This window comes from Phalacrocorax carbo, chromosome 5, assembly GCF_963921805.1.
Source record: "Phalacrocorax carbo chromosome 5, bPhaCar2.1, whole genome shotgun sequence".
In the NCBI taxonomy this organism is placed as follows: Eukaryota; Metazoa; Chordata; class Aves; order Suliformes; family Phalacrocoracidae; genus Phalacrocorax; species Phalacrocorax carbo.
This window is the reverse complement of record NC_087517.1, coordinates 30,156,466-30,173,758: the sequence shown is the minus strand read 5'-3', so window position 1 is coordinate 30,173,758 and position 17,293 is coordinate 30,156,466. Positions and strand designations below refer to the sequence as shown.

Below are 17,293 nucleotides of genomic sequence, written 5' to 3'. Positions count from 1 at the left end.
ATCTCACTCCTTGCTGAATAGACATGCTAAATATAGAAATCTGCGTCTCTGCACTGAGAAATTTGTCTGCTGTGGTCAACTGATTGTTTCACGTGACTGGCATAGAGAGGTCATACAGACTGCAACTTCAGTTGGTCAGTGGTGGGATTTTTAAGATCACTTTCTTAGCAATTTTAAGAACAAATAAATAAGTAATAATCCCTTCTCCGTTTATAATTCCCAGCTTAGAAGCTTGGTAGTGAAAGTGATTTCTTGTCTGTGTTTTATCTTGGCTCCCTCCTCTTCTAATGCATCCATCCGGTGCTGACTGCGTGGGGAATAGTGACATGGAGTTTATATAAGAGCAGATGCACTGGAGCATTTGTTCTGGGGGGAGGTGATACATTTGCATGCACTCAAATACACGTGTACTGTGTAAGAAAGGGGAGGCATGAGACCTTGGAATTCTCCATCAGAAGATGTTAATGACTCCACGAATGTTACACCATGGCAGAGTTTGATCCACAGAGACTGGTTTGTGTTAGAAAATAGGTAAACGTTAACACAGCAGACCAGAATCTCTCCTGTCTTATTACTGTACCATTTCACTGCCTTCAGTGGTATGGTTAATACCAGGCAGAATAACAGCTGATAAAGGTGTAGTGCAAAAAAACTGAAGGACCAGCTGATTTAAAGAAGAAAATGTACCTCCTCTTGCACTCACTGTTCTGATGCATAATTTCTTGAGCCAAGGAACTATTTTTATTGTCAGAAGCAACTAAAGAAGGTGCAGTCTTAGGGGTCAGCGGGCATGAAAGTTTGAGGGGAACATATGTGGGTCTGGCCATGTAACGGGTAAATGACGGCTGTGGTAAAGCATGCGATGCAATGGTGGTGATCGCTCTGGAGTGGTGCACACCTGCAGTGTGTTCAGGTGTTTGTACAGCCACTCACAAGTACCACAGTAATTCATCTGGCAAGGGCAGTGTGAGGTGAAAAGCTGATTGAAAGTCAGGCTCCAGCAACACAGCAGGACAGGCATTTGGGGACATTCTGAGGGCTTTTTTGAAGAGTAGTTGGGTGGTTTTGTTAGAAATAAGGTTGTGCAAGAATTTTAGCAGTGATAAAATTTGGACTGGATCCATCCTCAGTACAATGCATCATAAGACCTAAGTTGTTTACATCCCACACTGGCCATGAATTGTGTGATGGGCTAACCTGCCTGAGAGGGACAGAGGTGAGGTGGGAGGACACAGGGCTTGCAAGTTGAGTGCTCAGTAATCCTGCTGCCATGCTGACTGTTCTCTCCTCCCCTCTGCAGGTGAGAAGCCTTACAAGTGCTCCTGGGAAGGGTGCGAGTGGCGTTTTGCACGGAGCGACGAGCTCACGAGGCATTACAGAAAGCACACGGGTGCAAAGCCCTTTAAATGCAACCATTGTGACAGGTAATGCAGCATCCTAACACGGTGTTCAAGCAACATGTGGACTTTGTGAGTGGCATGGAGCTGCCAGCTCCCTGAGACAAGAGACCTGGCTCCCAGCAGAGGGGTCTGTTCTGGCCTCCTGTCCCGCTGCCTTGATCCCTGAGAGGAAGGGACCCCTCCACTCTTCCCCTGTCCTCTCTGCCTCAGTGGCCAGGTGGGCTGGCAGAGGAGGAATAGTTCCAAAGCAGCCTAAACCATTTCCATCCCACAGCACAGAGGAAGATGTGGGACCAGGCATAGGTCTGACTGAAACCTACCAGTGTCTGTTGTGGGCACAGGATTCAGTCTGTAGGGCAGCTGTTCTTAATATTCTCAAAGCCGAGAAGTCCAGAAGGCCCTAGACCACTTCAGTGTTGGACCTCCCAACAAAGCTTCTCCACAGTTTCCCATCTCCTGGTTGCCCTCATAGAGGCAGAGCTCCCTCTACCTGCTCTGCTTCAAAGGCTACCCAAAGCACCACCACTGGTTGCCTGCATTTCAGCAGAGTGGTCAGCAGAATCTGATGGGCCCCACAAGTACGCAGGTATATGATTTGGGGGATGGAGAGTGTGTGTGGCTGTTGTGCCACAAATCTATAGGAAATATCTAGGAGAAAAGCCCTTAATTTCTGTACAGTTGTTGTCTTCTCTTACCACTGAGTCCAGGGCTCCATGCTACCCGAGATGAAACGGGAAAGTCAACACAAGAGAGCAAAGGGCCTCATTTTCAAAAGCACAGGAGTGATTTAGGCACATCTGACAATTCAAGTTCACGGTGTTGTTTTGTGTAGGATCAGTGATCTCTACACATTCCTGCTAATTAGTGCATCTTTTCCTACAGTTTTAAATCCCACCCTTGATATCTGTTTGATGTGGGAAATACTCTGCACCTTCATTTTGTGTGGGCCCAGATTTAAAAGCTTGACAGATGCCCAGAGCCAGGGCTCCTGAAGAGCCTGTCATGCAACAGTCATTCTCTGGGCACTCAGAAATGAGGGGCCAGTCATGCCTGGTGAGCTGAACAGCCAGCAGCTCCCAGTGAGAGCCATGGTCGCTGCCGCTCACTGCCAATTCCTTTTTGCAGTCCTCACTGCTTTAGTTGCTTGAATCAATGATGAGTTAATCTGAAAAAAACTGGTCGTCCTTGCTTGGTGCTGAGCATTTTTGAAAGCTGGGTTCTCTGAATTTAGAAAAAAAAACCCCAACAACAAAGAAAACTCTCCTCCCCATTCCCAATCCAAATTGATAAGAAATTAGGGTGGAGCAAAAGCAATTACCCATGTAATGACTCTTGACAGCACTGCCAGGATCGAACAATGAGCACTGCTCCCCCTCGTACCTCCCCAGCTGGAGATTGGCAGTGCCCTGGGTGAAAACTGGATCCACTATTGAGTAATCAAATAATGTGCTTGCATCTGAACATGTTATCCAGCTAATCCTATTTATATATTTTTTTAAAAGAGGCTTAAGAAAATTACCCATCTTTTTAATGCAGCACTAAGGTTCTCTGTTCTGATAAGGAAACATTTTGTAATACAATAAAGGCTCTAGGAAGCCTCTGGGTACACCAGACCAGCAGAGAACATGTGTGGAGAGAGGATGTGTGGGACATAAACAAGGGACCCCATCCTTTTATGGGAAGGAAATTTGATCATTTTCACATCCTGCCTTTCCAAGAGCTTCATCTCCTTGAGTGCTCTTCCGCCCTTGTCTCCCCTCTTCCCGTGCCCCTTCCGCCATGGAGGGCTTCCTCTTGGATTGTCTTTTGTTTTATCCCTGCATTATCTTTTGTTTGCTCAGAATGAGGGACAGGATAAACCAAGTAGAGACCTCTGGAGTTCTGCTTTTGTATAAGCACCTCTGTGAAGGAGAACAGTTACATTCCCATTTGAAATGTAAGGCATTGTCTTTGTCTTTTCTTTCCTCTGAAGAACAAACTAGCCAGCCTAGCTCCACAAACACACATGCGCACGCACACACATACACAAAAAGCCCCAGGGATTCTGTGTCAGGGCAGACAATATTTTTAACAGAGATCTAAAGAAATACAGCCAGTATTTTCAACTCCTCAGTCTCTTTCAGCCCTTTGTCAAGTATTCATTCTTCTCCTCTACATATTATCCCTTCCTACCTAGGTTTTTTCTTTGGTGGCAACTCAGTCACTGCAGTAAAGGCATGCATTCCTGCAATCATCTAATGCATTTTCTGCTCTTCAGCTGAATCTGTAGATGAAGGAAAAATATTTATTAATAAGCTAAGAGTTCTGGGGATTGTGCACTGTTAAACTCCATGCACACACCATGTCTGTGTGGTGGTAGGAGACAGATTTGTCATTACTGTCCTAGTCAGTTGTTGCAAGCTCATAAAGCAACAGTGCCTGTTCTTCTTTTGACCCACTCTACCATACCATTGTTTTTCCTTCTTTTCTCATTCAGAGATCTCTCTACTACCACCTAATGCAGACGTCACCTCAAGCAAGCCCTGAAACATGTGCCTAAATCTGTCCTTAGCTATTTAAACAGGCTTTTAATGTTAAAGATGTTCCTTCCTGAGCCAGGGTTCCCAGCTGGAGAACAGTTTGTCCATACTTGAACTGCTACCTTCTATTGCACCCACCATTATTGACAGGAGTTGTAGTCACTCCCTCAGACATCCTGGCTCGCTAAACTTTAAGGAGTCTTTTGTGGCTGCTTTTAACAACACTGACTTGCGCAAAAAATATGCCTGTTATTGTTCAGAGGTGAAGGCCATACCCTGGCAATCACAGCATGAACGTGGTGATTCAGATAGCAAAGAAGGGGAATACTGTGCAGAGTCTGGCTGCAACTCACTTCCCAGGCTGTTTTCAGATGCATTTGTGTCTCTGACCTTCTGGCGGACATCAAAGGGGTATTAATGTCCTCTGTGTACAGGTCAATTTCAAAACAAAAGAGGTAAGAAGATGTTGATTCTCTTCTCATGCTGTCCCAGCCCTATCACAACACCATGCAGCCCACAGATCACGTTGTTAGTTATAGCTGGCAAACTACCACTGGTTTGAGTAGCACCATATGTACTGCAAATGGTGTGTGGTTTGGTGGCAGCAGGGGAGAAAGGAGAATCAGCTAAAGTTGAGTGGAAAGCAATGTACAAGTCCCTAGTGCCTTCTAGACACCAGGGATATGCTGGCTATTAGCATTCCCCAGGAGTTATGCTCTTCAGAAACACAGGCTAGGGTTATGTTCCTCACACAGTGCAAGCCTTCAGCACTCCAAGGGGAAGAGGATGACAGGGTAGTAGCTCTCACTTCTTCGGCATAAATATGTGTTTAGGAGATAGCAGCTTAGTGCCAGACTGTTGGGGTATATATTTCTCTATGTATGTGTTCGTGTGTGTGCATGCAAGTGGTTTCCTTTTTGACAGTAAGCCAAGAGCACACTTAGCTGGAATGAACATATCCCACAGTGGAGAATCCACAGCTGGTAAGAAAGATGGCTGAACAATATATTCTCTTCTCATCGTAGTTGCCTTCCCTCTTTCTCCTGCAGAGGCTTCAGTGCTGAGCAGTACTGTGTTGCTAAGGAGATAGAGCAAAAAGAAAAAGGAAGGAATCGTGTCTGGGAGCAGGGAATTTATGTATCATGCATCACTGTATGACTTTCAGAATTAGGGTATCCTATTCTAGCATAAACTATCCCTTCTAGGAAGAGCTGGACTTGGGGAGGGATGATGGTGAAGATTGTGGTGGGCCCACAGACAATGTGCCGAGCTTGTCTGGAATTGGAAGAGGTGTAGAGCCAGAGGTGCGGAGCAAGGTCTTGTCTCACAAGCAGGACTAGAGACAACCAAGCTGCTGTTTCTTAATTTGTGAAGAAAGGAGTTTCCCTTGACAGCTTATCCTGTGGAGCCTCTTCCACTGCTGCCTCTAATTCCAGAAGGAAAAAAAAACCATGTCTGCTGATCAATAGCTTTTTTTGACAGTGTCATTTAGTGGCAAAATTTTGTAGGAACTGTTTTACTGTTGAAAATAAATGTCTGCATCCACCAGCCTTACCAAGAGATAGAACTAGCTAAATTAGTCGGCAGGAGAATGTGAAGAATTAGTATTGTACCATTTTATTATCTGTAGATTGGCAAATATGGCACCATTTTATTAGCTATAAAAATATTATAGGGCTGAAAAATATACTAGATGCTAATACTGTGGTTACTGATGTGAAACAATATATTGAATCCATATTTTTAACAGATCTTTCTGTATTGTGACTCAGCATACAATTTCCTGGGTTGCATCTATAATAGAGACAATTGGAAAGGAAAAGCCATGCTTGGGTAGTGGTCTTATGACTAGTCCTAGACTGAAGTGCCAGCTGGTGCATGTCTTTTTGGCAGCCACTCAAGCTGTTGTTTTGTTTTGGCAGCCCTTGTAGCCAGTGTATGCTGCTTTCTCAGTTTAGACTGACAAGAGGGATGTTGGTCCAAGGGTGTATTTTGGCACTGTAGGGCTAGAAAATTCTAGCTGTGCTGAGCCTGCTGTGTTGAAAACCAGGTGTCCATTGTCAGATTCATGTCTGTCTCGCTGTGCTTCATAGGAGCTTGGAGGAATGCAGCCTCTATCCTATTTGAAGCCTTTCTTGTTAATTTTTGCCACTCTGAAGGTATTAACCCCCAAGTAAGCTGCTACAAATTAGTAGAGACCAGCTGACTTGAGCAGAGCTATGCTCATCCATAGAAGACAAGTAGCTTTTCTGGCAAAAGTTGCCTTCTTATGAAGTTTGTCTTAAAAATAGACCTCTTGATCTCTCATCTCTGCATGTAGATGCAGACGGATGGCTCATGCAGGGCATTACTGCCAGTGGGACAGAAAAGATTCCCTAACTATTTAAAGTCTCTTCATTTTTATAGTTCTTCTCTTTCTCAGCCTTTCTCTGCTTAGGGTGTTTATCCTCCAGGTGTTTGCCTTTAGATTGAGTCATCTTTTTTTTTTTTATCTTTGGATTTGGCTTTTTTAACTGAGTAGTTAATTTGTTCTTTTACATTCTTCTTTCTGAAAAATACAAGATACGCAACTACTGCTTTTTTGGAAAAACATTCAGTGCCCGTGTATGAGCTGTCCAGATTCTCACAATAAGCCATCTGGATATTCTTCAGACCGATATTAGTGGCTCCTTTATACTCTAATTCTGTGGGGCAGTGAAAAGACATTCCAGGGAAGTTAGTTCTGGGAGTAGCTTTTCATGATGCCCTCGGAGCCTACAAAAACAGTTTACTCAAAAGCCACAGATATGTGGTTTTTGTGTGATATTTATAATAGATGTGTTTTGCTATTAGTGAAAATAAGTAAGCCAGTGTCTTATGGCTTAGGGTAGAAAGAAGGCAAGCCAAGATTTGCAGAGAACTTGGAAACCTTCCGTTTTTTAGTGCTCAACTTGAAGAATCTAGTCAAAGTCTAATTTCTGAGAGTGTCTGAGTCCTGCTGCTCTGACAGTCAGCCTCCATTTTAGGGCTTTGGGGTAGGCAGCCAGAACCACTGCCTGCTTGTCCTGCGGTTTGCTCTCTGGTGCCATACATGTCTTTAACAACGCTGTGATGGTGGTTGTGAAATGGGTTGGTGCTTTCAATCCTATTTCCAATGGGTATGAAGTTGAAAAAATATTCTTGCATACTGGCAGTCTTGATAAAATGGAGTATATATTGAATAACAGGGGAAAAAAGCACTTGCCCTCCTGAGAACTTATTCCCCTGATCACTCTGACAATAGCTTGGTGAAGAGCCTGAATTTGGACTGCTCTTCCTGCTGCTGTGAGTGCCCTGCAGCATGTCTACTATAAGGCAGCTGTTCTAGAATAGTAATTCCTGATTAACTGTTTGTGGGGTTGCTCTTCTCCTGGACTAAGTGTGTTTTATTGAGTATCTTAACCCACTTCCCAAGTGGATGCAGTAATTTCAAAAGGCAGCAGCAGTCATAAGCCTTTAGAGAGGGAGTTAAGAATAGATGCTTCATTTCAAATTCATGCCCTAACTTATTCTCAGTTAACTGCATGTTTAGAACAGCCCTAAAATTCAACTAGTTCTCTGGGGTCACCACTCTTAAGTCCGTCTCATCAGCATCCATCTACATGTTAAGAATGTCAAAACATACGTTTTCTTATGAGATGGAGAAGAATTGCTTGGTGGGTAGAGAACAGAAGTTGAAAGCTGAAGTCCTGGCCTTTTTTTTTTTTTTTCCTGTTTTTACCACACTTCTTGCGTGATTTACAATTTCCTTGCCTTCTGTCTCAGTTTTCACAAAATAGGCGTAATACCTTATCTTCTGTCAACATCCTTCAGGGAGATAGCATTCATCAACATCCACATATTATCACCCCAATTCCCAACAGAGAGAAAGGGAGAGATATGTAGCCTGATGGATTGTCAGCTTCCAAACTCTGAACCAGCTTTACTTCCAGTTTGGAGTGAGAAATGAGAATTCAGCTTTCAAAACTGGCGTCATACTTTGGTGCTTGTTGCAGGTACTGGGCACTTTAGAGAGGTGGTGGTTTTTTAAACTGGTGTTGCCAAGTACTTGAGCAAAACTGACTTGGTTTATTTCATTTTTTATATGCATGCACACACTTACACTAAATATTTGATTTTGTGCTACAGGTGCATAGATGAGCACTCTTCCTTGATGTTTGACTCAGTGAAAGAAGAGGGAGGGGGAGTAACAGAGAAAGAAGAAAAGTAGTTTATTTAGTTGCTGGGTAGCCAGGATAGTGGGCTGTCTGTGGTCACAGAGGTCAGTCACACAGGGTTTGGTGGTGATCCATGATAATCTAAGGAATGTCTCTAAACTTGGATATATATTTCCTCCTGTACAGGAGCAGGAACCCTGTTTTCCCAAATCCTGTGTTTATTTCATTTTTCACTTGCTTTATTTTGCAGGTGTTTTTCCAGGTCTGATCACCTCGCTCTCCACATGAAGAGACACATCTAAATATCAGTCAACTTGGTATGGATGTCATCTGAGCTAAGTGTTGTGAGATGAAAACAGAACTCCAGTTACAACACGCTGCCTTGCAGGAGAAGAGAACTTGATCACGTGTAATCCTCTGTACAGAGACCACACGCTCACACTGTCATGCACCCAATTATACTTCAATACGTACATCAGTTCTTTATGCCTTGCCCCAGCTGGATGGGAGAAGATGCAGGCGGCAAAATGGTATAGAAGTGAAGTCAATGAGAAGGAACAGTGGCTTACAGTACTTCATTCCTCTTGGATTTGTTTCCTGTTTTTGCCAGTGGAAATCAAAGAAAATGGAGGAGGCTTCCCTGCAGGTGGACGGCAGTAGAAGGGGCTTATTTAACTTGCTTCTCAGTGCAACTCAATAGGAGAATATGTCGTCTTGAAGTTGCATATTTGTAGCACTAACTTCCTTTTTAAATAGATGGGGGGAAAACAATGACCTAGAAAACCAAATCCCAGTTTGGTAGCCAAAATTAACCTCTTGGTTCATTTGTTCTTTGTCTGAGAATTCCTAATGTTCAGTGCATCAGACTTCTCACAGACACTTTGACCTGTCTTGGTTTTGGTTCTTCTTCCGAGAACTGAGTTATTGAGATCCTTTTAAGTCAATACCAGTGGCCTTAATGGCAGTAGACTGTGGAGTGACACTTGTAAAACAAATATCCTCTTTTTGGCCTGAGTTTATGTAGACTTCATGAAGGACTATATTTTTGTTGGTTGTTTTTATTTTAATTTTTGTTTCGGCTATTGCACAACATATGCACTAGGGACTCTGGAAGCTGCTGCCATGATGGCTAAGTGGCCAAGGGATAAACCCCTGAGAAACAGCACCTAATATCTCTGTAGGCCTCACCTTATTGCCATAGCTAGGACTTCTTGTTTATTTGTTGAACAAAAAACTTCAAAAGCTTATTTGGAAGCTTAAACATTTTTTTCTCTTTTCTCCACGAACAAGTGATCTTCAGAACTCCTTGTCTTCACCTGGATATCAGTCTGGGACTGGCCACACAGGCATGACTACAGGATTCCTTCCACATCATGTGAGCATGTTAGCCACAACTCACAGTGACTTAGTGATTAATTATGTTGCTTTTTCTTGCTGTTCTTCTATTAATCAATTTAAAACATTAGACTTTTGTTTGTGTAAAGAGCACCTGCAGACGTTTTAATTTAAAGCTAATGTTTGTTGAGCATCTTACACACACACAAAAAAAAAAAAACAAGCCAAAAATCCTACTCCAGTCTCTGAGTGGGAAGTTGAGAACCTCTTCCAAGTACAATGGCTTCATTCAGCATTACCCTTTTAAAGAATTTATCAAAGTCCTCCTTTTCCATTCATCAAGTTGATGCTGTAGCCCACTCCTATATGAAAAAAATGTAACAGCGTGAACGGTGAAGGAAGGGTTGGATTTTACATACAGCAGTGAGGCTTTTCCAAATGATTGGTCTAAAGTATTACTAACCTAGAGGTCCATTTTGGCCTACTGTGTGAACCGTCAAGGAGAAGTGGAGGTCTCATGCTCACCCTTCAGTCCTATTGATAATTTGATTTCGTTGACTCAAAGTGGATTAAAGTCTTCATTACAAAAGAAAAACACAAAAAAATGTATCTTACCATAACTTGCATTTGAAACTATTTGGCACTGGCCCTGACTCCAAAGACTGCATTTAGGACCATAAAAATGGCCTATGCAAGCAGGCAGGTGGTCATTAGGTTGTATATTTTGTATATTCTGGGACCATCCCTACAAGATGTGTCTAGAAATGAAACGAAATGGCGCGTGGTCCACAAATGGTTGCTGCTCTTTTATACTGTATTAGCCAACTGCCCTTCTTTGACTGTTTTGATTCATTGACTGTTAAATATTTCCCTTAATTTATGTTTTGGGAGGTAAAACTGTACTCTTAGGGGAAAAAAGAACAAACAAGAAACTCAATAGATGTTTAAGAGCCGTCACCGGGATCCTTGGCACTTGAATTCTCAGCATTTTGCAACCTTTGGTTCCAGTGAGAGATTGAATTTACTCGAAAGATGCTGTTTTTCCTCACAGTTTTCACAAAACACTGTGACTGTCAACTGAACACTTTAGGGACAGGGGGGAAATACGATGTCTGGCCCATATGGCATGAAATATGGACCAAAATCTAACCATCTTTTAGGGACAATGGTGTAACATTCATGGTAAGAGCATGAGAGAGAGCAAGAGAGAGAGTGAAAGAAAAAATAGAAAGACAGAGAGAGAGAGTGAAAATTGAGTTTATTCCAAAGATTTAAAACTAACTGTACTCTATATGTGTATATATATAGCTTATATATATACGTATACATTTAAAAATTGCGGAGCACTGCTTGCTGACAATCTCGTATTTCTCTACTTCTGTATTTGCATAATTTTTATGGCCATTCCACCCAGCTGTTCCACTGGGACTGAGGGCCCTAGAATCCAATTTATGTTGGAATATATAGAGCATCCTGCCAGATGTCTAATGGGAACTGAAACCTCAGCTGTGTGAAACTGTAGAGCATCCAGTCAGTGCATTAGATTAAAAAAGGGATAAGAGAATCCTAGAATTTCATTACTGTAGTGTCCTAAAGTGTGTGCTCTCAAAACCACCACCATGATATTCATTGGCTGTGAACCTGCATAAATATCCTTCTTTGACCTCTGAATGCACTTGCCTTTAGACATCCTATCAGTAGTCTACAAACCTTAATTATTAAGTGACAGGCTCTATTTAAAATGGAAAAAATCAAGCAAGACTGTTTATTTACTTCCAGTTGTCATTTATGGTCTTGTTGACATCTTATTTAAATATGGCAGAACAAGGGCCCCATGGAAAAATATGTGCTGAAATATCTGACTATTTTGTTCTAGAGGCAGGCCTACATCTAAATCATGGATCCAAATAGCCTAAAAACATAGAGAAAAGGGGGATAAGAGACTTAACCAGATTTCAGATTTCTCAGGCTCTCTCTGTAGCAGGTCTTGAACTCTGAAGCCAAATTTTGGGCTTTAGGACCATCTCTTCTGTTTGTAAAGGGAGATATTTTTCACCTGTATACATGGTGGATTCAGTCAATCTCTGGACTTCAGTTTTTGGGTGCTCATATGCAAGTGTCTTAGGCATTACTAAAATTTCAAACCATAGCTGGTATTTTGCAGGAAGAGTCTCCATTTTGGAAAGGCATAATTAGTGACACATTCCAGGATTCATTTTTATAATGACAAGTTTGTTTCTTCGCAGATATTTTAAGCTGTGCACTTCAAGCTTGTGTAATCTGTTATAGCTAGATCCTTTTTGGGCCTGTGTCTCCTTGCTAAAGTTGTACAGATGTCCTCTATTTGTAAACTATTAGTAGAAACAGACTAATGAGGAAAAGCTAATCCTCTCTCTAAGACTTCTTAGAAGCAAACCCATAAATAGATGATTTGGTGACAGTTGAGGACCGAGTTATCCAGACATAGAAAGGAGTAGTTTAACCTTATTTCCTTCATGCTAGATTTATGCCTATTTGCAAAAGAGAAGCCATTATAAGAAAGTCAGATTGTGTTTTCCAAGGCCATGGAATGATATGATGAGAACAAATTGAGACAAAAGCCTCACAAAAGAGTGTACATAGAGGAAGCAACTAAAGCAAATGTGAGGTTTTGTGAATAGCTAAACAATATTTTGGAGCAGAACAGTCATCATAGAATCATGCAGGTTGGAAGGGGCCTCCAGGGGCCATCTTGGCCAACCTCCAGCTAGAGCTGGTTGCTCAGGGCCATATCCAGCTGAGTTTTAAATATCCTCAAGGATGAAAAGTCTATAACCTCTCTGTGCAAGCTGGTCCAATATTTGACCACCTTTATGGTAAAAAAAGAAAAAAAATTAAAACCCCATGTGTCAAGTAAGAATTTTCCATGTTCCAACTTGTTTTCATTGCCTCTTCCACTATGTACTTCCAAGAAGAGTCTGACTCCCCCTCTACACCCTTTGTTAGGTATTTGTAGACAGCAATAAGATCTACCCTTACCCTTCCTAAGGTTGAACCATGTCTCTCAGCCTCTATTCATCCACCATGTGTTCCAGAACCTGATCTTCATGGTGGCTGTGTTAGACTTGCTCCAATAAGTTACAGTGTTGATATAATTTATTTATTCTGGATTTTTCCATTATCTAATTGAGACAAGCTATACTCCATGACAAGATTCTATTTTGAAAACTGGCTTATGAAAAATTACTTACGAAGCACCAATATAAAGACTTTTTTCTAATCAGATTTGCTGAATCTGTATATAAAAGTATACTTATAGAAATAGGGTTTCTATACTGCCAGCTTGAGGCCTGGCAAGCAAAATTCTGTTTTACCAATGTAATCATTGCTGTTTTACCTTAAACTTAAAAATGTACTGTTTTGCTCATACTATATCAAATATGAAGACACACGATGCTATATTTTATTCACTTTTAGACCAAACCAACAAGTTGCATCTTTGTTCTGTTTGTTTTTCCCCTTAGGAAATAAAAAGCAACCTAAAATATCACATGTATTATATAAAGATTGATCTAACAGAAAAGGGGATTCCAGAGTCCAGAGTATTTTTCATTATCCTAGAGATGTTCTTTTTCAATAGCCAGTACTTAATCTAGAAAATTATATTACCTGGATAAATTGGCAATTAAAGAAGAGAAAGGATGGTCTGAAATCCTAGAGTCTTTCGATGTCTTGGACAAGGCCCTGAGCAGTCTGATCTAACTAAACTGTTTTTTAAACAGAGGGTTGAATTAGGTGACCTACAGAGGTACCTTCCGATATTAATTTTACTGTGTTTCTATGATTAATTTCAGATCTCTCACTGGTGAAATGTGTACTTCCCAGTCTTGTGCTGGCAGAACAGACTGCAGGACAGGTCTGTAGAGTTTCTCTCACACTCTGATAGTTTCATCATTTTTAAACCTTATAAGGCCTCTTCATGAGGGAGAGACTTAGAGAGGAAGAAATCTTAAAAAAAACCCCAAACCTTTAGCAAACCAGTTTGAAGCAATATCATAGCATGAGATGTGTCAGAGCTGCAGGGACCAACCAGATATTAGGGAAACAAGTTTTGCTAGCCTGGAAGACCCATGTGATGTCTCAAAAGTAGTTTCCTGGACCTGAAATCTAAGCCAACATATATTTCTATAAAGGTGAACATCAATTTTTTTTTTTCACTCATTCTTATTTTCCTCAGACTTTTTGGAATTGGGTTTACTGGTTTTTTAGGCTAGCACATTTTACCTTAATATATGGAAAGCAGTGACCAAACACAGATGGAGAAAAAAGAACCTGAATTCAAGAGGAGCACCTAGGTCCTTGCTTTTGGAACTGTTTTAACTTCAGGAGTAAAAAGATAACTAATCACTAGGGTGTATGGCTAAAATGGAGTTGATCAATATGCTGGTTTCTGTGATTGAGTGTATCTTATCTGTGACCTTTCTGATATCTACAAAACAAGGCTTCCTCCCTCGTTTTTACCTGGCCCTAGACAATTTGGGCTTTTTAGCTGTCTCTAATAAAAAGGTTGCTCCTTCTATTTAACATACTTTGTTTATCTGTGTATAAAAGAGGTCATAATTGGTGCTTTTGACAAAACTGATGAAAATCCAACTTGCTTAAGTGTTTCCTTTTCTCTGCCTCTTCCCTTAATGTGTGTCAAAATCTTTAAATTTAAAAAATAAAAAAGAGGAAAATTTTGTAAATAATTTAATGTTACTAGGCCAGCACCCAGTGGATTAAGGGCTTCTATTCTTGATTTCATTCAGAACTTGGCACATCCTGTCATTCTATCTAGTAAGACTGTTTTTAAGCTTTCGTATCCTGGGTGACACCTTTAACCCAACACTCTTTTGAAGTGCTTTTTGCTGATATCAGATCCCCACGTACCAAGAACAAAAACAATGCTTGACAATAACTATTTAACTCTGTCTTGAAGACTGAAAATTATTTCCTCCCAAGATACTACAACTACTAATTGACAAGACTTGCCTGTCTTTCATTAGCATTAAATCTACGCCTTCTTGAATGATCATTTCCAGATCAAGCTTGGATATTCTTCTTCCTTTTGTCACATTTGTGTTTCTTTTTATTAATAGTTATGGGATGACTAGTGCAGTCTTTCTCCTCCACAGCTCTACATTGGCTTCAGTGGCAAGATTTAGCATTGTAAGAACTGTAGGATCTGGCCTACCAGGTACTAAGATCTGTCTTGTAAAGCTGAGACTTTCCTTCCCTCTTACAGGCAGAAGTTCAAGACATACTCGTGCTATATAAGTTATATATATGATGATATAGTTGTATATATAAATTATATACATAACAATGTGGAGATGGGGGGGATGGGTAGGCTGCTTTTATCACCTCAAGAACGGGTTTCCCTACCTGAAAACTTTCAAATGCAGGCATCATTTTTCAAACAGGGTTTTATAATTTTCCTTAATGCTTGTTAATGGCATTTTTTTGTGTAATAATTGAAGTTGGAACTCTTTGCAATTTTCAAAATGAAAGCTTTGATGACTTTTTTTAAGTGCTTTGGTCTTAACTTCTATATACTGCCAGAAAACAGGTTCTCCACCCTGTCTCGGTGTGGGTGTGGGTGTACAACAGTATACCGTATCTACCTACACAGAAGAGGAAACTGAGCTACTGACTTACAGTTTGTAGTAGCCAACCGTGCCTATTGCTTTGATTTAGGGAGGGCACTTGCTGTTGCCACTGCATTTTAGGAATCATGTCAGCTTCTGTAGGAAAGTTTTCAACAATGCTGGGAAATACATGTTGCTGTGTACTGTGAATGAGTAGGCTGCAAATCTGGGGGTTGGGAGGGGAGGTGGGAAGGGAGGGGAAGGAGGGCTTAGCATGTACACACTAAAAGTGAACTAGAATGGACAGAAAGGTGACAATTTTAGCCTTTATTGTTGGGCTCTCGGGGAAACGAAAAGCTAACATGCAGTCCCTGGAAGGCCTGATGGCTGAAGGGCTGATATTTCTTTATATTTTGCAACATACATTTTACCTGTCGCTCTGTATTTTAAACCCCAGGCTTGTCAGATTCTGGAAGTAGATCAAAACACTGGTTTAAACACTACTTTGTTACCAAGGCCATGTCTCTACCAGAGAAGTTGTCCTGTGTTAAAATATCAGTCTAGTTAAACCCTTTGCGGCTGCACCTGTTACTTGATTGCCTGGATTGATTTTCCGTTGGCATTCTATGCAGTTAATCTGAAATGTAAGAAATGCTTCACCCAGTTCAGATACCTCTACAGGAAGATTCTTGCACCAATGTAAGTAGCTGGCTTTGAAATCACTGTGTACAAACCATGACAGCTTTTCTCTTAGAAACAAGGCCTTAGTTTTGCATGTCTGCTCATCTAGTTGAAAAAATAATAATGCAGGCTGAGTTATTTTTCTTGTTTTGCAAAGTGACCTGTTTTCTTTCCTGTCCTTTGAAACCATTCTTGCTCTCTACTACAAATTAGAAATTTTTTTTTATTTTTTTTTTTTGGGGGGGGGGGGGGGGGGGGGGGGGGTTGGGGGGGAGGTTTTTTTAGCAACAACAACAAAAAAGTATGAGTGCTCCCTATTAAAAAAAAAAAACAAACAACATTGCTTGAAGGACTTTCATTTTGCACTATAATTTTTCTTTTACCAGATGTGTCTGACAAGTGCATTTTGGAGATGCCCTCGGTCACGTTCTCTCAGGCCTACTCTGGTATTTCTAATATATCACAGAAGTACCCAATCTTGTAGCCCTCAGTTCTGCCTTTTTTTGACATTTTATTTTTTTTAAGCTTTTTATATATATATATATAAATATATTACTTTGTCAGTTTTTTTGCTGTACAAAAAGTCTTAAGATTTAAAAATATTATTTGTATTATATGATGGTGGTATGTTAATGTTACAAAATTATTAATGAAGAAAAAATTTATTTTTGTTACTGGTCTGTTTCATAATTCTTTTTTAAATTGGTATATTGTAAGATATCTATGCAAAAATGTTATGTGACGCATTTTTATTTAAGAATGTAATATGTGTAATAAACAGTAGAATGTGTTTGGCCCGACAGTGTTTAGTGTGCCTTGTATATTATTTCTTTCTGAAAACTTCTGTGAACAGTGAAATGGCTTTTGGGTATCAGTTAAGGCTATGGTTCTGTAAACAGTTAATGACATAAAATATATAACTTCTCAGTATGCTTTAGCTTATCAGAATCACATTTTTGGACTTAAATAATTTTTTTAAAATGTATTTTATAACAGTTCAAGTGTTGCTTATATTTATGCTGTATCACATGTTGCTTTTGGAAAAGATGCTCAAGAAGGAAGTTCTTATTCTTAAAAGCTGACCGGATTTGGCTTGTAATACTGCTTCTGTTGGAGTCAGTGACTTCTGTTATTTGACAGTTTACACTGGTTGAATTTTCAGCCAGTATTATTTTTGTAAAAGGCACAGAGAACGCTTGCGTTGCATTTTCCATGCCTAGTTTTAAAACATTTGTCAGTCAGTGGTCAAAATAGGACTAGACTTTGAGGCTCCTGAGCACTAGTGCTATGCTCTAGTCCATGAATCAGGCTGTCTTGCAGGAGTGCAGTATTGGTCTCTTTCCCCCGCCTCAGTCATTTAGTCTCCCTGTTTAACGTCTGCAAAATTGCAAGCACAATTGAATCCACCTGGATGCTCAAGTACTAAAAATGTATTTAGGCAGTAAAAACAGTCATTCTGAGCACAATTACTTTGCAGTGTCATGTCATACGGTGAAATTACTTTTTCAATTCAGGCCAGTATCCCTTTAGGTTTTTGCTGTCTTGTGCTCACTCACTGCAGCAACCTCAATGGGCAT

General features: G+C 40.6%; 1 protein-coding gene across 4 annotated transcripts in view; it reads left to right on the top strand.

Moving 5' to 3' along the window:
* Positions 1-15,852, top strand: part of KLF7 (KLF transcription factor 7) — a 64,196-nt gene extending 48,344 nt beyond the window's left edge. For 2 of the 4 annotated variants that reach the window (XM_064451835.1, XM_064451836.1), the window contains 2 exons: positions 1,301-1,424; positions 8,345-15,852. In XM_064451835.1, the coding sequence (XP_064307905.1) occupies positions 1,301-1,424; positions 8,345-8,396 (176 nt within the window). In that variant the 3' untranslated portion in view covers positions 8,397-15,852. The remainder of the gene's footprint in view (positions 1-1,300; positions 1,425-8,344) is intronic. The other 2 variants (XR_010373033.1, XR_010373034.1) reach the window with 2 other exon arrangements.
* Positions 15,853-17,293: the final 1,441 nt, after the last annotated feature.